We start from the raw sequence: 20,294 nt of genomic DNA, 5'->3' as shown, positions 1-20,294 counted from the left end.
AGTCCAGCCCTCCAAAATAAAATAAAAATTAAATATTTTTTTTTCCTTCACATGTTTCCGATTTGAACTTCATGGTGCATTGTGCGATAATAAATTATTTGATTTTTTTATTTAAAATTAAATACATATAATGTTTGATGAAAACTAACCGTACGATATACGATATATAGTTAGGATGTATAAATCTTTAATATCCCCACAAAATAGATCCGAGGAAGATTCACTTCCGTTTCAGACTACTAATATAATCATTTATCAGTTTAGAATGCGAATCTAAATATGTTCTTCACGTCTAATATGGGTGGCATTAATATGAATGAACCAATCTAATCACACTTAAATGTTTCAATTCGATATGCGGATATGAGTTTTAGTAAAAACCTATTTAAATTGAAGCGGACAGACTACCTGTTTATTTATTTTTATTTTATTTTAGTATTATTAAGGGGAACAGGAGAACTTGAAATTATCATAATAATGTTGGATAGGGGAAGAATAAGTTTCGAACATGAGACGTATGAGTAAAAATTCGACATTTTATCCACTAAGATATGAGACCGTATGCAAAACTATTTTAGTTTACATGTTTATTGTTTTTACTGGCTAATAACTCAATAAAAATGTTAAATTTTAAAATGAAATTGTGAGTTATTGCAATTTGACTTATGTATATTAGTTAAATTTGATTAACATAACGAGGATTAAAACAAAATGCCTTACAAATACCAGCACAACTAATTATAAAATACAAAGTCTTCAAGAAAAATAATTTACATTAGCCTTCGTCACCTTCACAATAATGAAACCAAGTAACCACATCGAAGAATAATTTAATTTGATTCGTTTTCTCAATAATTTTTGTTAAAACCGAATCAAATCAAATTAATTTGAATGTAATTTCATAATGAAAAGCGATTAAATTCGAACCGTACCCATACCCAACCCAAATACTCCCTCCCAAGTTCCCAACAAGGAAATTTTTAATTATAACAGAAACATAAGTGGTATACAACGTGTTTTAATAGAAGTGGTTGGAGATTTCATTTGTTAAGTTATTAATTTTTTAACACACATATCCAACCATTTGTACAGTAACATGTAGTGTACCACCGTGTACCGGTCATATTGAAATATCTCTCCCCCAACATCCCCAACAAGGTCATTTTCGTCTAATTACTAGATCCCTCCTCTCTCTCCCTCTCTCTCTCTCTCATAACCTAAAACCCAACTCCCTCTACTTCTCACTCACTCTAGGGTTTCCATTCTCTCTCTACCATTTCAAAAATTGGAACTCAGAAAAACCCTTTTTCCTTCGCAAGTTAGCGACTTTTACCCCGATACCCTCCACCGCACTCTGAAATTTCAGTTAGGGTTAGGGTTCCGCCGATCCCAGCATCCATGGCTTCCCCGGCAGTCATCTCCCAACCGCGCTCCTCCAAGACCGAGTCTTATGTCGATAACAAGCGCAAGGAGGACGTCCGCCAGGCCAACATCACCGCCGCTCGCGCAGTCGCCGATGCCGTCCGAACCAGCCTGGGACCCAAGGGCATGGACAAGATGATCTCCACCGCCAACGGCGAGGTTATCATCACCAACGACGGCGCCACGATTCTTAACAAGATGGAGGTCCTCCAACCGGCCGCCAAGATGCTTGTCGAGCTTTCCAAGTCCCAGGACGCAGCCGCCGGTGACGGCACCACTACCGTCGTCGTCATTGCCGGCGCTCTCCTGAAACAGTGCCAGGTCCTTCTGTCCCACGGCATTCACCCGACTGTGATCTCCGACTCTCTCTATAAGGCCTCCACCAAAGCCGTCGACGTCTTGACCGCCATGGCCGTCCCCGTCGAGCTCACGGACCGTGATTCGCTTGTCAAGTCTGCAAGCACATCGCTCAACAGCAAGGTGGTGAGCCAGTACTCGACTCTGCTCGCGCCGATGGCCGTGGACGCTGTGCTCTCCGTGGTGGACCCCGCGAAGCCAGAGGTGGTGGACCTGAGGGATATCAGGATCGTGAAGAAGCTTGGAGGAACCGTGGACGATACTGAGACGGTGAAGGGACTTGTTTTCGATAAGAAGGCGAGCCACGCTGCTGGTGGGCCGACAAGGATGGAGAACGCCAAGATTGCTGTGATTCAGTTCCAGATTTCGCCTCCAAAAACCGATATCGAGCAGAGCATTGTCGTCTCGGATTATACTCAGATGGATAGGATTTTGAAGGAAGAGAGGAATTACATTCTGGGTATGATTAAGAAGATCAAGGCGACCGGTTGCAACGTTTTGCTGATTCAGAAGAGTATTCTGAGAGATGCAGTTACTGATTTGTCCTTGCATTACTTGGCGAAAGCGAAGATCTTGGTGATCAAGGATGTGGAGAGAGATGAGATTGAGTTCATCACCAAGACTCTGAATTGCTTGCCCATTGCGAATATCGAGCATTTCCGGGCAGAGAAATTGGGTTATGCTGATCTGGTTGAGGAGGTTTCACTTGGTGATGGGAAGATTGTGAAGATAACGGGGATTCAAAACATGGGTCGGACCACCACTGTGCTGGTTCGCGGGTCAAACCAGCTGGTGCTAGATGAGGCGGAGCGGAGCCTGCACGATGCTCTGTGTGTGGTGAGGTGTTTGGTGAGCAAAAGGTTTTTGATTGCAGGTGGCGGTGCGCCAGAGATTGAGCTGTCGAGGCAGTTGGGGGCGTGGGCTAAGGTGCTGCAGGGGATGGAGGGTTATTGTGTGAAGTCGTTTGCTGAGGCGCTCGAGGTTGTTCCCTATACGCTGGCTGAGAATGCCGGGTTGAACCCAATTTCAATTGTGACTGAGCTGAGGAACCGGCACGCACAGGGAGAGATCAACACCGGGATTAATGTGAGGAAGGGGCAGATTACCAACATCTTGGAGGAGAATGTGGTGCAGCCATTGCTCGTCAGCACAAGTGCCATCACTCTGGCTGCCGAGTGTGTGCGGATGATTTTGAAGATCGATGACATAGTTACAGTAAGATAGATTTGGATACATGATATTTTATCTGTTGCTCATTCGAGGCGGATTTCTGTTCCGAATTTTGGTACTGGTTCTGGATGTTTACTTTGGATTTGAACTTTGTTTTCGTGTTTGTTAGCGGATGTTATGTAACCTACCTTTGCCCGTTTACATTCATCGAATCTGTTTGTTGTGTTAAGGTTTTCGTGCCAATATCGAGTTCCTGCGCACAAATTAGACTCTAATTTATTGAATTTCATTGTGCATTGCTCTGTGATTTGCCTCCCGTGATTTTTTGTTCATTTCTTGCGTTTGATATAAGTTTTCGTGTTTGAGTTTGCTTGGACATAATTCAAAATGTCGAGTAGAGTTTGAGTTTCTCCGTTTTGGCGTCACGAGGGTGGAGTTTTGATTGAGGTGTGTGAGTCAGTTGATGGATTGTCTTGCATCACTTTCATTCCGCCTCATCCTCCTGCAACACAAAATTATAACCTCTCCATCTCCTTCTTCCTCCTTGTTTCCATCCGAGAGCATTTTTGCTCCCTTTCCGTCCCGTCCCATCCCGTCTGCATACCAAATGATACTTAAGGTACCGTTTGGTACGTGGGACGGGATGGAACGGAGCGGGACGAGATGTTCCGTCTTACGTTTGTTGCGCCTAAAACACGGGACGAATTTTGGATGAATTTTCGTTTCACCTCATTCCCCTGGACGACTCGTTCCATATCCGTGGGACACAAAATTATAATTTTTTCATCTCCTTCTCCCTCCTTGTTTCCATCCGATAGCATCTTTGCTCCATTTTCGTTCCGTCTCATCCTGTCCTTGTTTCCAGCCGAGAGCATCTTTGCTCCCTTTTCATTCCGTCTCATTCCGTTCTGTCTCGTCTGCATACCAAATGATACCTTACACCTCTGTCTATTGCCCGAGGGTGCGCGGGATCGGATAATCTGAACCGTTTTTTCTTACTGCATTTATAAGATGCCCTTCCCTCTCGCTTTTACCCTTGTTGTTAACTTTTTCGGGTTCTAAGCACAAGAATTCATTCCATCGCATTGGTTCAGTTCCTCTGCCGATTTCATATTCCAGTTCGCAAAAACAGTCTCTGCAACGACCGCTGTAACCGGGAACTAAATCAAACCGAAGAATGTAAATGATGCGAGCAAGAGTTTGCAGGATACCTGTGTCGAGGATTCTTTTTCGACACAGGAGCCTGCAAAATTGTAACCTCAAGAGCTGGAAACTCAAGAGCATGAACTGAAAAATGTTTCGTCCAAAGAAAAGTGTTCATCGACAAAATTCCAGAATACATTGTTAGCGCAGTACAAATTTTAATACATCTAGCAAGTAGGTCTGCACCAAATATCCGTAGCTGTATTTTCGAGTTCTTAACAATTCAATGGCTACTTCACGACTGAGCAACTAATCAACGGTGGACAACAATTTCGGTCACTTACAACCAAAGAAACTACTTGTGCCTGAACGCGATTATGATCGCGGTGCAGTTATCTTTACAGCGCCTCTCTCGCACAGCTTCTTTTACAAGACGACGGCTTATAGTTGCAACAGGTAGTCCCTCCTACGGAAACAATATGTAACGTGCCGTTATTTCAGAGAACGGAGATAAGTTAGTGATCTAAATGAACCGTATAAAACGATGGGCATCAAGTTTAGAGCATTGCTCTAACCTTCAACAGTTTCTGAACAAAATCAACAGCATCACTTGGTCCAATTACCTGAAACAAGTTTAGAGCATTGCATCGTTACAACGAAATAAAACATAGAGAATAAGATCCGCTAGAAATTGGAACCGGACAAAAAACTATACCCCCCAGAGGCCGTCGCAACCAAGAATTATGAAGTGCTCTCTTTCTGTAAGGTCAAAAGAATGAATGTCCGGGGTTGCAATAACGCCCACCTGCAAATTACAGAGTTCATAGATATATCATTTCAATCATCTTTTTGTAGACAGATGGAGGTAAACTTAAAGATTTTACTGCATATATACAAAAGAATAATGATATAATTTTTCTTTCCGGACAAGATTCGAATTTACAATAACTTGACAAATATACACTAACAACAACACAGGTTTTTACGTATTTAAAGAATACAGAGCTAAATACATATTGTTTTAGGCCAGAGTCAAAATGTAAATACAGGGCAGTGTGTTAAAAGAAGAGAAAGTAGAACCTTTTTGAACTGGCGATCTCCAAAGGCCCTAGAAACTTCAAGGCGCCCCTGTAGTCGTCCATTTGAACTCACATTGCCACCAGCCTGATGACGATCAAGCATGTTCCAAGCAGGAGGGAGTTCATAATGTTTCATGTAAATTCAGATAGAAGTATATATGAAAAACAAATGAAGAAAACTGACGAGACAACCCTTTTGGAAATAAAACATTTTTCTCTATCTCGTGTTAACCCTAGTTTGGATAGTACAAAAAAAACCTAAAAAAAGTTTAACTCAATTCAACAAATTTGTACTCCCAACTTTACGTATCCACAGCCCTTACCTTCTGAATACGAGCACGCTCCTGTGCATAGATGGCTTTGTGTTCCCTTGTCAAAACAATCGCCTTCAGGGGACATGCTTCATTAGAACCATTTTGCAATCCCTCAACAGGAGATGATCTTGCTACCACTGCTTTTGTATCCCCAATGTTAGCAACAAAAACCTAGAACCATCCAGTAGCATTACAAATCGAATTGATAGGGTGATCTACCAGAAATTTGCAACTGTATCCTTAAATGATCGCAAATTACAGAAACTAGACCAAAGAATGCAACAAAGTGATGCTTAATGCATCATACCACATATATACAAAAAGGCCTCCATTCTTCAAATTTAGAAACCGATTTCCATATTTAGTACTTACAGTTTTTCCTAATATCCAAACACATACAGCTGTAGCACCATCCTGCCACCCCCCTAACGGCAAATTAAAACCAACATGAAACCTCAGAAGATAACAGGAAAGCATTAGTTCATGAAATGGTTCTCTACGATCTATATGCGCAGAAAAATGATGGATAAACAGATAAAGCATATGAGAAATAACTATTTGAGATGCAATCGTTCTAGTGCTCAAACAATCAAGGCAAGAGAAAGTTAAAATCCAAAATAGAGAATGAAGAATAAATCCGTACCTGCAGCACTTTCTCGAACAAGAGACTCATCAGTTTTCCGAAAACCTAAATTACGGGAAACAATTCAAATAAATACGATGAACTCAAAAAATTCACAGCTGGATCGAAGCACTGTATAGGATAAGAAATAAAAAGACTCGAATGGAAATTTATACCGTCAAGTATGGCTTTCTTGGCTGCTTTTATATCCAACTGCAAAATAATAGATACAATCACACTTCAAGGGAAACAAAGTTCAGGCGACCACAATGTCGATGCAGTAAGTCAGGCATTAACATATATATTCTAATGTGCATGGCAAGAATAGTTACATCAGTCAATGATAACCAGCAATCACATTAGCACATGGATGAAATTAAACAGGAAAACCGACGAAGCTCCTAGAATTGTTTCATAATTGAATTCAACTACCAATGCATCGGAGAAACAATCCAACAAGTACAGTAACCATGGAAGGTGATCATGTCAATCTGCTATAAAGTATCAACTATCAAGTGCTTAAACATGTATACAAAAATCAGACCAAGCAAACACACCAACTCACGTGGTAATCCGGCCGAAAGCACATTCGTATTCAGATGCTTCTGAGCATACTCCGCAGCCAATCGACCTCCATGCCCATCATAAACTGCAAAATGTGCACATCTGACCCCCAATACAAAATCACAACCAAAAAAATCCAAACTTTAAGCAAACACAAAATCAATTACAATAAAAGAAACAAACAAACAAAGCATTGGAATTTAAAACCTCAAATTTCCGGGAAAATCCTCGCCGGCGGCGTCCAAGAGCACAACCCAAGCGTCCTCCATGGCGTGCCTCAGCCCCTTATCCTCCGCAGCATCGGCCTCGATTTCAAAACCCATTTCCCCTTTGCTCATATCAACTTCTGGGTCTTGATCTTCTTCCGTTTTCGACTTCTTGGCAGCTGAAATAGCATCGCTGGAATCGCTTTCCCGCTTGTTCTTTTGCTTTGCCGCGGCCTCCGCCTCCTCTCTTGCACTCTCGTTCGTCGGGACTGGATTGGCGGTTTCGGTTTCAGTCATCGTGTGGAATCAACGTATAAAACAAGTGGCCACTGTAACCAAGAACAAGGAAAAAGATTGTTTGGTTGCTGAGAAAATATTTGCGCTTGACCAAATTCACGATTCAAAAGTTGCGGCTTTAAGAGGAATCGACGATGCAAATTAGAGCTTCAAGCCATCGACCCATTTTAGTATTAAGTTTCACAGATTACACCCGCAATTTTCTACTTTTTGTGTATTTGACCGCTCTAAAACTAAAATATACAATCAAACACCTGATAGTTACAACAGTTACACCTATTAGGTACCCTTTGTTACGTGGGACGGGATAGAACAAAATGCTGGGACGAAGCATTTCATTCCACGTTTGGTTTGCCTAAAACGGGTGGAACGCGCGGTTCCACGGGACAAATTTTGGGTGAATTTTTGTTCCGCCTCATCCCTTGGAACTACTCGTTCCACATATGTGGAACACAAAATTATAACCTCTCTATCTCCTTCTTCTTCCTCCTTGTTTCCATCTAAGGGCATCTTTGCACCCTTTCCGTTCCGTCCTATTCTGTTTCGTCCCATCTCGTTCCATCTGCATACCAAACAATACCTTAATGAACAGACGTAACAATTTTGCGGAAAAGAAGTAAATGAGTGTTATTGTGTCAATGACTATTTTGGATTGATAACAACCCAACAGGATTCTTTGTGAGGAATCACGAATTCGTAAATTATGTCCGTTTATTGTATATCACGCAGATAATTTACATCAGGTAATGATTGTGTTTAATTTTAAATAAAATAATTTATGACCGTAAGATGTACGATGAACGAACACGATTCATAGATCTTTGAAATACTCACAAAGAGGATCCGAAAATGATCAGAATTCCATAACAATACGTTTAAATGTTTAAAGGGTTTTTATCACTAATGGTCCTTGACATTGATCAAACACATCATTTTGGTCCCTGACATTAAAAATCAATAGAAATGGTCCCTGACATTGATCAAACACATCACAAATGGTCATTCCGTTAAAAACTTTTTGGCCAATTTTCAAAGCTTCGTAACTCAATCGTTTCTTAACAAAATTCGACCCATGATATATCAAAATGAAGATAGGAAAGTGTAGAATAACATTATACCTATTTGGAAACCCAATGATTGCCGGAGATGGCCGGAAAATAGCCTCAAATGTGACTGGTCCGCAAAAAAAACTGGAAAACTCGCCTGAAATGGGGTAAACTTTAAACATTCATAACTTCTTCAATAATCAACGAAATCGAGTGATTCAAAAATGAAAATCATACTTCTCAACGAGACTAAGAGAATGGTAGCTTTCTTGATGGCTAACGCATCGTAGTTTGTCCGGAAAACGACTCGAAATTGGCTAACTCGAAAATGGTTATCCAAGTTTGAGCCATTTTCCGGTCAAACCACGATAAATTAGCAGTCAATAAAGGTACCATTCTCTTTGTCTCGTTGAGAAGTATGATTTTCATTTTTGAATCACTCAATTTCGTTGAGTATTGAAGAAGTTATGAATGTATAAAGTTTACCCCATTTCAAGCGAGTTTTCCAGTTTTTTCGCGGACCAGTCACATTTGAGGCTATTTTCCGGCCATCTCCGGCAATCATTGGGCTTCCAAATAGGTATAATCTTGTTATACATTTTCCTATCTTCATTTTGATATATCATGGGTCAAATTTGGTTAAGAAACGATTGACTTACGAAGCTTTGAAAAATGCCCAAAAAGTTTTTAACGGAATGACCATTTGTGATGTGTTTGATCAATGTCAGAGACCATTTCTATTGATTTTCAATGTCATGGACCAAAATGATGTGTTTGATCAATGTCAGAGACTATTTGTGATAAAAACCCATGTTTAAATGTGGTTTTAAGATGACTGAAAACGTTTTTAAAAAATAATTTTTAAAATCTATCCGTATAAAAGCTATTTGTCTCCACCTCAACCCCCCGGCGCGATTGTTCTAGGCTCTCTTCTTCTCGAAGATTCTCAGTCTCCGCTAACGACCGCGGTGGAATACCCACACCGACGATTCTGAAAAGCCGGACACTTTTGGTGCTTCCGCTCAATTTCTGGGTGTCAATCGGTGCTGTTTCTCCTTCTCCGCCTTCTAGAGTTAGGGCTCAGGGTTGGAAATTGGTGAATTTGTACATTTTGTATTACGATATCAAAATTCTAGGGTTAGGGTTTGTTCAATTTTTGAATTCTGTTTTTCTCTTCTTTGTAGCTTTTGGGGATTATACCCAATACCATGTGTAACTGAGAATTACTTGATTATTATTTTTTGATTTGTTTGTTTACGATTTAATTATTTTGGAAAGGAATAAAAAAGAAAAAAGAAGAGTAAAAGAGTGCAAAAATATCATCAATAAAAATTTGTTCTTGACTGCACCATCCCAATTCCCATGACCATCCCAATTCCCATGTTTTCTTATATATAAGTATATGTAAAAATAATTGAACTTTCATTCACATTGTAAATGGGGAGCCCTGCATTAAGCAACCGAAATAACGGGCAGCGGCTAGGCATTACAGAGCCCATTTCTCTGGGCGGGCCGACGGAGTATGATGTGATCAAAACTCGAGAACTCGAAAAGGTTGTGGTTTGATTGATGTTTTTTATGATTCATAACTGAATTTTGGGTGTTTAGTTGAGGTTTTGCTGAATTTCGGTTTTGCTTTTGTTTTTTTTTTTTGTGGGTTTCAGTATTTGCAAGATGCTGGATTGTATGAGAGTCAGGAAGAGGCTGTGGGTAGGGAGGAGGTTCTTGGCAGGCTAGACCAGGTTGAACTATTTTTTTTATGTTCCTGCTGTTGTTATTGCAATGTTCGTATTTGTGATTGAGCTGATCAGTTGCACATTGTCGGTTCGTGTTTAATTATTTCCTTTCTTGATTATATATATTTGATATTGTATTCTCTCTGATTATAATGTTTAATGCTGGTGTTGAAATCCAAGTCAGATTGTGAAGACGTGGGTTAAAACAATTAGCCGGGCAAAGGGCTTGAATGAGCAACTGGTGCATGAAGCAAATGCTAAGATTTTCACCTTTGGTTCATATCGGCTAGGGGTATGAAGCCCTTTCACTCTTTCCTTCCCACTCTATGGATGGTTTCTGTGTTTGCAATTGTCCGTTAATGCCTGACTGTAGGAAAGTTATATCTTAGACACCTTTAGCAGTGCTTGTAGATTGTAGATGCAAAGCATAAACTTCTCTTGTTGTTCGACATTGTCTTGATTTCAGTTGTGTTACTGTCGTAATTAAGTGACACTGGAACCCTATCCAGAAGCATAGACTTTCTCTTTATAGAAGAAACTGTTTTATCGTTCTCTCTCTCTCTCTAAAGTCTTTGTAACTCTTGATGTGTTCGTGGTCTCGAATTGTTAACCTACAGTTTCTATATTATAATAATTAGCAAGATACTTGAAACTTGAAAGAGTTGTTGTTCACCATTCTTGCTTCCTGTTCTCTATTTGTGCCTGATTTGTTACATCTTGATTGAATTATTATGGGTCAGAGTCATCTTGTCTCAGCCCTTTACTTGATAAATTTTGAGGCTTGTTGTAAATAATGCTATTTGGATGTGGAATCTGTGATGTTATTCTATGTTAGTTTTTTTTATTTTTTCCTCATTCTGAGCTTCACATATTCCTTTCTTTTTCTCATTTTCCCCTTATTGTCAGGTTCATGGCCCTGGAGCAGATATAGACACACTCTGCGTTGGACCTAGACATGCAACTCGAGAAGTATGATCAGCCTTACCTTTTACCGTGCAATAAGTTCTACTTATTTTCGCAGCATCACTTAATCAACTTTCAGTTTCTTTTATGACTTTGGTGTAGGGAGATTTCTTTGGTGAGCTTCATAGGATGCTGTCTGAGATGTCTGAAGTGACAGAGTTACATCCTGTTCCTGATGCTCACGTCCCAGTTATGAAATTCAAGTTCAGTGGGGTTTCAATAGATCTTCTTTATGCACAGCTAGCACTTTGGGTTGTTCCTGAAGTAAGTGTTGCCTATATGCTTGAATGTTTATATTAAACAATCGAACACCTTGTCATCTTTTAACTTTGCATGCATTATTCCATATAAATTATGGTATCCTTTCTTTTCAACATTTTCCATTCGGAGCAGGACTTGGATATATCACAAGATTCAATACTACAGAATGCAGATGAACAGACAGTTCGTAGTCTCAATGGCTGTAGAGTTACAGACCAAATTCTGCGTTTAGTCCCTAACATTCAGGTTCTCACCACCAATGACTAGCTTATTTGCATATGGATTTTTGTTTGAATCTGTTTAGCATCTTTTTGCTTCTCATCATGTATCTGAACTTTGGATTGCAGAGTTTCCGCACTACATTGAGATGCATGAGGTTATGGGCAAAGCATCGTGGTGTTTATTCAAATGTATGGTGGGGTATTGCTGATGTGCTAGATTATTCTATAACTCACACAGTATTATTTTTTCTTATTATGTGTGTTTCTGTCATGAGCAGGTTACAGGTTTTCTTGGTGGTATAAACTGGGCAATTCTTGTTGCTCGCATATGCCAACTTTACCCGAATGCACTGCCTAATATGCTAGTTTCTCGGTTCTTCAGGGTATATACTCAGTGGCGTTGGCCAAATCCAGTCATGCTTTGTGCTATTGAAGATGGGTTTCTTGGACTTCAGGTTTGGGATCCTAGAAAATATATAAAGGACAAATATCATTTGATGCCTATAATTACTCCGGCTTATCCCAGCATGAACTCTAGCTACAATGTGTCTGCAAGTACTTTGCGTATCATGTTAGAGGAGTTTCAGAGGGGTAATGAAATTTGTGAGGTATGATTCTCCGTTCAAGTTTTGATATCTTCTTTCCCAACACAAAACATGTAGGTTCCTCATTGATTTGTATTTTGTAATCATTTGGCCAAGTGGAGTAGTGATATTCTTGTTCTTAGTAACTAGGCTATACAACGTCTAGTTTTCATTTTAAATGGTTGATTTTTCATTGGCATTATACCAGTTCTTCTGTTTGCGTTGAGCAAAGTTATTCCAATTTTGTATGTTGCTCAAGGGCTATGGGAGGTTCTGCTATTTGCAGTCGTCTGAGTTTGAATCTATATCTGGGTCCTTTGTAAGTCATCATGACCATGGGTTGCAGCTATTGGGCTAGATGTTGGTCTGTGTCAATGATATCTGTAAACGAGTTTAGTGGGGGAGTTGTATCCCTTAAAAACAAAATCTGCAAAATGGGAATATTGTCCCATTGTCAAACACACACACACTCTCTCTCTCTCTGTTCCTGAGTTTGATGTTTGGTAGTTCCTGCAGGCTATGGAAGCAAATAAGGCTGATTGGGATACCCTTTTTGAGTCTTATGCTTTCTTTGAAGCGTATAAGAATTATTTACAGATAGACATCGGTGCAGAAAATGCTGATGACTTTAGACAATGGAAAGGTTGGGTTGAGTCTCGTCTCCGTCAACTAACCCTGAAGGTGAAACTATACCTTTTACTTATTCCCCCCCTCCTCCCCTTCTCTCTCTCTTTCTGATCCTTATTCATCTGCTTGTGTTTGAAAAATCTCCAGATTGAGAGGTACACAGACATGCTGCAGTGTCACCCACATCCAGGTGATTTTTCAGACAGATCGAGACCTTTTCATAGTTCTTTCTTTATGGGCCTGCAACGCAAACAAGGAGTTCCAGTCACTGAAGGCAAACAGTTTGACATAAGAGGAACTGTCGAGGGATTTAAGAATGCTGTCAACCTTTACTCATTATTGAAGCCTGGAATGGCGATCCGTGTATACCATGTAAAACGCAGGAACATTCCTAATTTTGTGTTTCCTGGTGGTGTTCGACGTTTGCGCCCATCTAAATTTACTTGGGACAGCAGGCGGAGTTCAGAACTGAAGGCTTCTGGCAATGCCCAGGCAGAGAAATCGTGCGAAGGAAATGGATCAGATAGTGGACAGAAGAGAAAGCGGGTGGATGGTAATTTAGAGACTGACTCAAGGGATGCCAAGTCTTTACGTCTCTGCAGTGGGGAAGGTAAAACTGATTTAGATGGATCAGACAGTGGACAGAAGAGAAAGCGGGTGGATGATAATGTAGAAACTGACTCAAGGCATGCCAAGTCTTTACATCTCTGCAGCGAGGAAGTTCGTGAGGCTAGCCCTCCTATCAGCAATGTCAGTTCGCGTTCCACAAAATGTGACAGTATCGATGCAAACAAAAACCACAATAATAACGTGAAATTTAGCATAGGGAAGATGGAAAACCCCGCAGACATTCCTTGTCAGAATGGTCAAACTGAAGTATCATCGAGGTGCAATCCACCAGTCGATAGTCTATCTTCTGCTGTGAATACATCAAGTTCTAAAGAAGAGGCACTAGAGAAGATTATGGTTGGTCCATATGTTTCCCACCAAGCTTTGCCGGAAGTAGATGAGCTTGAAGATGATTTGGAGTACAGACTTCAAGTGAAAGACTTTTCAGGAAATATGAAAGGCAGTCGATTGGAGGCTCTGGAGGAGAGTGTGTCAATTGCAACACCAGTAAATTATAGCAACGGAGCTGGTCCTTCCACCGATTTATATAATGGGGGATTAGAGGAACTTGAGGTAAACACACAACTTTTGTTTGTGCTCTTATTTTTCAACTTCCAATGTTTTCATCTCATCGTTCATTTACGTTCCACTTCCCTCGTGGACTGTTACATTTCGCTGCATATGAAATATTTTCTTAAGGTTTTTGTTTGGTTTTCATTTTAGAACATCGAAGGGTGAAACTGATCTTTCTACTTTATCCTGTGTCGTTATCCGCCTTGGTGTTTATTCATTGAAGCTTTAAGTCATTTATTCTTTATGTTTTAACTTTTGAAGCCTGCTGAACTTATGGCGCCACTCTCAAACGGAACCCCTTCTCTGCCTGTGGCTCAGAGAAAGCCGATCATCAGGTATTCATCGATTCAAATCAAAATCTAGTACCATTTCATTCTTATTATACGTGATTGATTCAGCACGCCAGAAATTCTTCGAAAAACTGGTACATTAGTCTTCTTTCGAGTATCGTTTGTGTCTCGAACCTCGTTTTCTTTTCCTTTCATTTGCAGGTTGAATTTCACTTCATTGGCCAAACCTGCCGGTAAAAGCTCATAAAACGGATGTTCAATGCCGAAATCTTATGTATACTGTGAATTTTTTTCCCTCGACTTTTTGTAATAACAGTATAAGGCTTTCAAGTTCTTACTTATATGCATCACAATTGCGAGAAAAACTTGTGTAAGGACATCCTAATTATGTTGTTCGTACACCAAGTTCAACTCTACAAGTAGGGATTCGAACTTAAGAGTGGACGCACTCTTAGAATCAACTGATTTTACTCACGTTTTCTTTATTTTAAGAAGTTCAAATGAAAAAAATATATATATTTATTGATTCGAATTAATTATTAATAATCAAATTTAATGTGATACAATGTAGGGTAAATTTTAATGTGAGAATACGAGGGAGGTTGTATGCTGCGGTCATACACAAATTTCTCATAATTAGCACGTGAAAATTATATATTTGCATAAATGTTAAAATGGTTCATGTGTTGTAGTTTTTTGATTAATTTAGTTCTCGTGTTTATCTATGTTTCATCTTAAAAATTCATAAAATTATTATAACCTATTATATAAAAAAAAAAAAAGACATGTTTTGACACACCCCGTTCCGAAGGAGGGCATGCTGGCCGTCACGTGAGAGTGACGTAACCATTTGCACAGTACGGAAGCTTTAAGATACAATTTAAGTTGATACACCCGAAGGTGAGTCCTAATTTTGTCCAATCTGTCAGAACACCGTCGAATTCCTCGTAGTCACCACACCTTTGTGATTCCTGAACCTGGAGGGGCGCAAAACCAAAATTGAGTGGGTCAGTAAAACAATTCTTTTCCAAATCCAAACATTTCTCAAAACGTTGTAACCCCTCTCCGTAAAACCTGTATACTTTCCCAGAAATGTAAAATATAAATATACATATATATTCTCAAAACTTCATTTTTACTATCTCAACTACATTTTTCTTTACAAATATGCCATGCCATGTCTAATTCAACAGTTAAGTATGGATGCATCAACAATAATCATATCAGGTGCAAGAAAGTAATCAACCGGAGGCCCTCTACTAATGGCCCTGTACGGTTGAACCTAGAGCTCAAAATCTATCACTCTCACTCTGCCGGAGTCACCTCTGTGACCTGTCCGGCCTTCTGCACACAAGTTACGCTCTAGTGCTTCTCATAAATCATCTGTGCACATAATCTAAGGTCACCCACCAGTCGGAATCTCACTAACATTCTCGGGACTGGTCTGTCGTACCCACTCCGCGTGGACTGTACGACTAGCATCTACTTGGATCCAAGGCGAGCGTGCGATGCGGTGAATACTATAAGCACTAAACTATGGTGCAGGATTTGAGCTCAATATACATCAACATCATCATAACAGAAATAAATACTCACCTGTGCGTCCACCGCACCATTTCATACATATGCATCATAAATCAATTCTTACATGTGCGTCCACCGCACTAATTCATACATATGCATCATATATTAATTCATGCATGGCATTTCAACTCACATTTCTATATACTTTTCATATCAATTCTATGCATGGTATTTCACTTCCCGTTTTTCCACATAACTCATATGCATGGGAAACGTCAAGTATATATATATACGGAAAACAAAACTGCCCACTCACCTGGAGTTCGTCCAACAACTCCCTAGCACCACACATCAAGGCGTCATGACGATCGCCGCCTTGCACAACACCTAGTTCGCCGTGGTTTGGCCGGAAACTGCCTCGAAAGCCTCAGAGGTCGCCGGAAACTCGACTCCTAACTCGCCGGGGATTCGCCGGAAAATGCCTCGAAAGCTCCGGCCAAACTTTGAACTTGTCGATCTCCGTATTCTTACGTCCAAAAACTTCCAACCAAGCACTCCGAGCTTCCTTGGGACTTCCTTAAGCTCACTGTGAGCTTGTTTTAGCCTGAATTTAGTACCCACGTGATCGTGAAGTTCTCAGGATTCCAATGGTGGTCTCAAACTTGACGTTGGTGGAAGTTTTAGGGTGTTTTTGAAGTTGGTCAGTGAGTTCGAAGGAGAGAGAGACAGAGAGAGTGAGAAATCGTGAAGGAGGAGAGAGAGAGTGACAAGGTACGGGAATTGGGGAAGGTTTTGAGGGATGTGGGATCCCCGTGTCCAACTCAATCTCAATTTCAAACTTTTAACATAGAGTCTTGGTTTAGGTTTCTAAAACCAATTAATATTCTAATTCACCAAAGTTTAAGAACCTTAAGTAAAAACAAGTGTCCAAATTACGTACTTTAGTCCCGTTTAGGGACATTTTCGTAACTTCACGTCCTCGGAATTAAAAATTCCGGGACGGGCTGTGACATGTTTCAATTGGAACAGAAAGAAATATTATTTCAAATTGAGAGAGAAAAAATAAACAAACTTACCTTGCCATCGGCCTTGTTCTTGACACAACCCCCAACACTAGCCACACACGCAGACAACTCGATGAACCATCCCTAGATCCACCTAGAATTCACCTATCACCATGCGAGTTCCATCATCGTAGTCCCAAGAAAATTAACCCGAACCACCTCACATTCAACTGTGTAATCGAGAAACTGATCATAACTGAGACAGCCATATAATACCATTTCTCTTTATTTAATTTTTTTTGAACAACTATTCTCTTTATAAAATTAAAATTTAAAACACAAATAAATGAGAAATAACACGGATAAAAAATAAAACTTCCAATTTGAAAAATTATTAAAGTTGTGACAAAGAAAAGAAAAGACGTAACATTAGGGAAGAGGTCGGGGAAGATGGAAGAAAGTAATTTTTTTATTTTTTAATATTTAAATTAAATAGATATTTTATAAATTATTTTATCATAATTTATAAAAAATTTAACCAAAATTAGATGAAATGTCTAATCAGATAATGGAGATAAACACAAACAAAACAAATTGTCTAAATTAAAAATGAGGAAACTAAATTAACGCAATAACTAAAAAACACCATTTTAACATTTAAGCCAATAAATATTACCCGTACAATTGTTGTCAAAACTCTATTACGCTCTGACTCTGTTCCACGCTTATCCATTAAACTTCATATTAATTATTTTTAGAGAGAGAGAGAGCGGGGATGGAAGCGGAGCAGGTGGACTATGTGCTAGTGCCGCTGGGTCTGCTGGTGCTGGGTGCATACCACGTATGGCTGCTGATCACCATCCACCGCCATCCTATTCGAACCGTCGTCGGCCTCAACGCTCAGTCTCGCCACCAATGGGTCTTATCCATCATGTCTGTGAGTCACTTCCCCACCTCTCTCTCTAGAATTCAATTGGTTTTGAACTCTTTCTCTCTCTCTAGAATTTCATCCCATACAAAGTAATGAAGGAAATCCCTTTTTGGGTTTTTGGGATTTAAGAATTAACATGATTATGATATTACTTTTTGAGCTAATATCGAGACGAAAAGTGATTTTCGTACACCATTTTTCTCTCGTGTTGCGGTCCTCTCTTGAATCAAGGGACGAAAACAAGTAAAGATTTTTGCTTTAACTTGGGAATAGTGTTGTTCATGGCATACTCCATGCTTGTGATTTTCAAGATTCCAACTTTAGTTAAGATTCTTCAATTTAAGCATTAGTATGTTGAAGGATTCATGTGCCATAGTTAGGCTGATCTCTGGGCTCGACCATTTTGATAGAATTGTTGGTGATTCGTATACTTTTCGATCAGTAGGGAAAGTTTCTCCTTCAAGTTCAGATATTTAGGGATCTTTTGGTAGCTGAGATTGGGTTGAATTGGATAGCAAACATAAAGGGGTTGTATTCAATTGAGAATTTTAGAGATTTTAATGGATTTATAAATCCATGGATTTTTATGGAGTTTAATTGATTTGTGGGATTCCATATAAAATTTTGATTCAATTCCTTTGAAATCTCATGGGAAGAGGTGAGATCTGTAGATGCTTGAAATACATTATGAAATCTCTTCAATTCCCTCTAATTCCTCAACTTTCTCAAATTCTTTAAAATCAATTTCTAAGAATGTTATAAACTTCTTTAAAATCCTAATTGAATACATCTGTATTTCTAAGGATTTTAATAAACAATCTTAAAATTCTAATTGAATACACCTTAAATTTCAGATAATCACTCAAAATCTTGATTGAATACCCCTAGATTCATTAAAAGAATTAAAATTCCTCAAAATCCCAATTGAATACACTCCCCAAAATTTGAGGCAGGATTAGAAAAGATTAGACATGATGGGACGAGAATCTAGTTTCTACCTTCAAGTGGACACACTTTCTTCATTGTTTTCTGCAACGTAATAATTTGAATATAGTGAGTTATCCAGTCCAATCCAAGAAATCAAACGAGCCTCGAAGGTGTATTTGAAGCTAGATGAGATACGAAATTTCCTGCATCTTTCATGTCTTACAGAATTTAGTCATGTTGTCTTTGATGGATAAAAGTTAGTCAGATCATAGAGTTAACTCCTCTCCATTAATTCTAATTTGATCAGGACCCCTTGAAGAATGGTGTTTTGGCTGTTCAAACGATACGCAACAACATAATGGCGTCTACGCTGTTGGCAACAACAGCCATCACTCTCAGTTCTCTCATCGGCGTATTTGTCAGCACTACATCAGACTCCGGCAACACAGCATCCAGATTAATTTATGGGAACAAGAGTCCGCTTCTCTCTTCAGTCAAGTACTTTTCCATCTTGCTTTGCTTTCTCGTTGCCTTTCTCTTGAATGTGCAGTCTATTAGATACTATGCACATGTTAGCTTCTTAGCCACTGTGCCCACATGGAAAGGCCAGAAGGATTACCTTGAGTATGTTGCGCGAAACTTGAATCGCGGAAGCTATTTTTGGTCCCTCGGATTGCGAGCATTCTACCTCTCGTTCCCTCTCTTCCTCTGGATATTTGGTCCCATCCCCATGTTTGTGTGCTGTTGCATTATGTTATTTGTTCTGTATTTCTTGGACACAACCACCAGTTTTACTAGACATCTTCACACTAATTCCATCCGAAGAACTGATGATGTCGAATCAGTTGGATAATCGTCGTCATAAGTTCTCGAAAATTGCCTTAATTTTAGTTTTTATACTGTTTTATTAGAAATTTAGAATATTTGCAGGGTGTTATGGATCCTCTATATATTATGTGTAATCGGGTATGTAGTTAACTATTAAGATTTATTGGAGGTTATGGGAGGTTGCCGAGCGCAGTAGCGTTATAGGATTCATACAGCTAACCCCAATTAGTGGGATAAGGTTTTGTTGTTGTTGGAGGTTATGAGATCGTTTGTAAAATAAATTATTTGGGGGATTTGATTTAATCTGACCTGAAGAAGTATTTTTGTTTTCTTTTCTCCCAGTTTTATTTAAAAAAAATTCAGCAGAACAATGATTTCATGTCTTATTTTATGTAAGTCGAACATTTGTCATGCATGCTGCAGTGAACGTTGGGTTATCGGAGGATGCGCAGAGTTGCCGCACCTTGAAAACCTTGCACGGGCTTATAAAGAGTTTGGCTACTTTCGTTACTCAGTGTTTATCGTGGGGACGATAACTGGTACACCAAATGCGCGTCCTTCCCGGTCTCTCGTACTAGGGAAAGATTCTCACAATGCTCTAACGTCCACACCAGTATAGACCAAATTGTCTAGCAACATTTTGAACCTAGCTCATGTACTGATTTAAATGGCAAACATCCAACTGTTATTATCCGATTTTAGAGTGGAACTTCAACTTTATTCAACATAACAACCATATAAACATAAATGACGTGCTGTTTGTTCTACACTTGAGTTACACCAGTTTATAAAGATAATGTGTCCGTCTCCTTCATCGAAATTGATTAAAGTAATTTAGACCATAAAAAGGGACCACCTCTTTGTTTATTCAACCAACCAAATAAAATAAATCGGCAACCAACTGACTGGAGTAACGTGACCTTAAATCACATTCAAATAAACAAAACGTACCACTTGTCGTTTGTTTTGATCGATCATGTGGCATTTGTCCTTTAT

General features: G+C 39.4%; 4 protein-coding genes and 1 long non-coding RNA gene across 7 annotated transcripts; 3 read left to right on the top strand and 2 right to left on the bottom strand.

Moving 5' to 3' along the window:
• The first annotated feature begins 1,167 nt into the window (after positions 1-1,167).
• On the top strand, positions 1,168-3,178 carry LOC103438040 (T-complex protein 1 subunit delta). Its single transcript, XM_008376574.4, has one exon. It carries the CDS (start codon positions 1,399-1,401, stop codon positions 3,001-3,003), a length of 1,605 nt encoding a protein of 534 aa, XP_008374796.3. The 5' UTR covers positions 1,168-1,398; the 3' UTR covers positions 3,004-3,178.
• A 1,068-nt stretch (positions 3,179-4,246) lies between these two features.
• Positions 4,247-7,299, bottom strand: LOC103438039 (probable protein phosphatase 2C 8). The gene is made up of 10 exons (XM_008376573.3): positions 6,879-7,299; positions 6,665-6,773; positions 6,284-6,320; positions 6,129-6,173; positions 5,858-5,910; positions 5,495-5,656; positions 5,173-5,256; positions 4,808-4,897; positions 4,668-4,715; positions 4,247-4,558 (listed from the first exon to the last, which is right to left on the bottom strand). The coding sequence occupies exons 1-10, from the start codon at positions 7,172-7,174 to the stop codon at positions 4,448-4,450; spliced, it is 1,035 nt and encodes a 344-aa protein (XP_008374795.1). The 5' UTR covers positions 7,175-7,299; the 3' UTR covers positions 4,247-4,447.
• Positions 7,300-9,064: 1,765 nt separating this feature from the next.
• LOC114825416 (nuclear poly(A) polymerase 1-like) lies at positions 9,065-14,558 on the top strand. 2 transcript variants are annotated; one of them, XM_029104083.2, is made up of 12 exons: positions 9,065-9,774; positions 9,885-9,962; positions 10,141-10,248; positions 10,863-10,925; positions 11,022-11,183; positions 11,313-11,426; positions 11,528-11,590; positions 11,680-12,009; positions 12,502-12,666; positions 12,760-13,794; positions 14,056-14,129; positions 14,286-14,558. In XM_029104083.2, exons 1-12 carry the CDS (start codon positions 9,658-9,660, stop codon positions 14,329-14,331), a joined length of 2,355 nt encoding a protein of 784 aa, XP_028959916.1. In that variant the 5' UTR covers positions 9,065-9,657; the 3' UTR covers positions 14,332-14,558. The 2 variants fall into 2 exon arrangements, with proteins under 2 accessions (XP_028959916.1, XP_028959915.1); XM_029104082.2 differs by having other exon boundaries at positions 9,129-9,774; positions 12,493-12,666.
• Positions 14,559-14,995: 437 nt separating this feature from the next.
• On the bottom strand, positions 14,996-16,422 carry LOC139197238 (uncharacterized). The gene is made up of 2 exons (XR_011582450.1): positions 15,925-16,422; positions 14,996-15,061 (listed from the first exon to the last, which is right to left on the bottom strand). It is a non-coding gene; the product is annotated as an uncharacterized lncRNA (long non-coding RNA).
• An 887-nt stretch (positions 16,423-17,309) lies between these two features.
• Positions 17,310-19,633, top strand: LOC103409785 (uncharacterized). Of its 2 annotated transcripts, none has more exons than XM_008348575.4 (2): positions 17,310-17,549; positions 18,778-19,633. In XM_008348575.4, the coding sequence occupies exons 1-2, from the start codon at positions 17,388-17,390 to the stop codon at positions 19,321-19,323; spliced, it is 708 nt and encodes a 235-aa protein (XP_008346797.1). In that variant the 5' UTR covers positions 17,310-17,387; the 3' UTR covers positions 19,324-19,633. The 2 variants fall into 2 exon arrangements, with proteins under 2 accessions (XP_008346797.1, XP_070680310.1); XM_070824209.1 differs by having other exon boundaries at positions 17,322-17,545.
• The last annotated feature ends 661 nt before the right edge of the window (positions 19,634-20,294 follow it).

The sequence above is a fragment of the Malus domestica genome, chromosome 06, assembly GCF_042453785.1.
Source record: "Malus domestica chromosome 06, GDT2T_hap1".
NCBI classification, from domain to species: domain Eukaryota; kingdom Viridiplantae; phylum Streptophyta; class Magnoliopsida; order Rosales; family Rosaceae; genus Malus; species Malus domestica.
This window is presented reverse-complemented; position numbering and strand designations above follow the sequence as displayed.

Coding starts and splice junctions, on each gene's coding strand:
- LOC103438040 (XM_008376574.4), top strand. CDS start 1,399: ATGGCTTCCCCGGCAGTCATCTCCCAACCGCGCTCCTCCAAGACCGAG.
- LOC103438039 (XM_008376573.3), bottom strand. CDS start 7,174: ATGACTGAAACCGAAACCGCCAATCCAGTCCCGACGAACGAGAGTGCA. Junction 6,174..6,283: donor CAAGAAAGCCATACTTGACG/GTATAAATTTCC, acceptor CCCGTAATTTAG/GTTTTCGGAAAACTGATGAG. Junction 4,898..5,172: donor GAGATCGCCAGTTCAAAAAG/GTTCTACTTTCT, acceptor TGTAATTTGCAG/GTGGGCGTTATTGCAACCCC.
- LOC114825416 (XM_029104082.2), top strand. CDS start 9,658: ATGGGGAGCCCTGCATTAAGCAACCGAAATAACGGGCAGCGGCTAGGC. Junction 10,926..11,021: donor CTAGACATGCAACTCGAGAA/GTATGATCAGCC, acceptor ACTTTGGTGTAG/GGAGATTTCTTTGGTGAGCT. Junction 13,795..14,055: donor GGGGATTAGAGGAACTTGAG/GTAAACACACAA, acceptor TAACTTTTGAAG/CCTGCTGAACTTATGGCGCC.
- LOC103409785 (XM_008348575.4), top strand. CDS start 17,388: ATGGAAGCGGAGCAGGTGGACTATGTGCTAGTGCCGCTGGGTCTGCTG. Junction 17,550..18,777: donor GGGTCTTATCCATCATGTCT/GTGAGTCACTTC, acceptor TAATTTGATCAG/GACCCCTTGAAGAATGGTGT.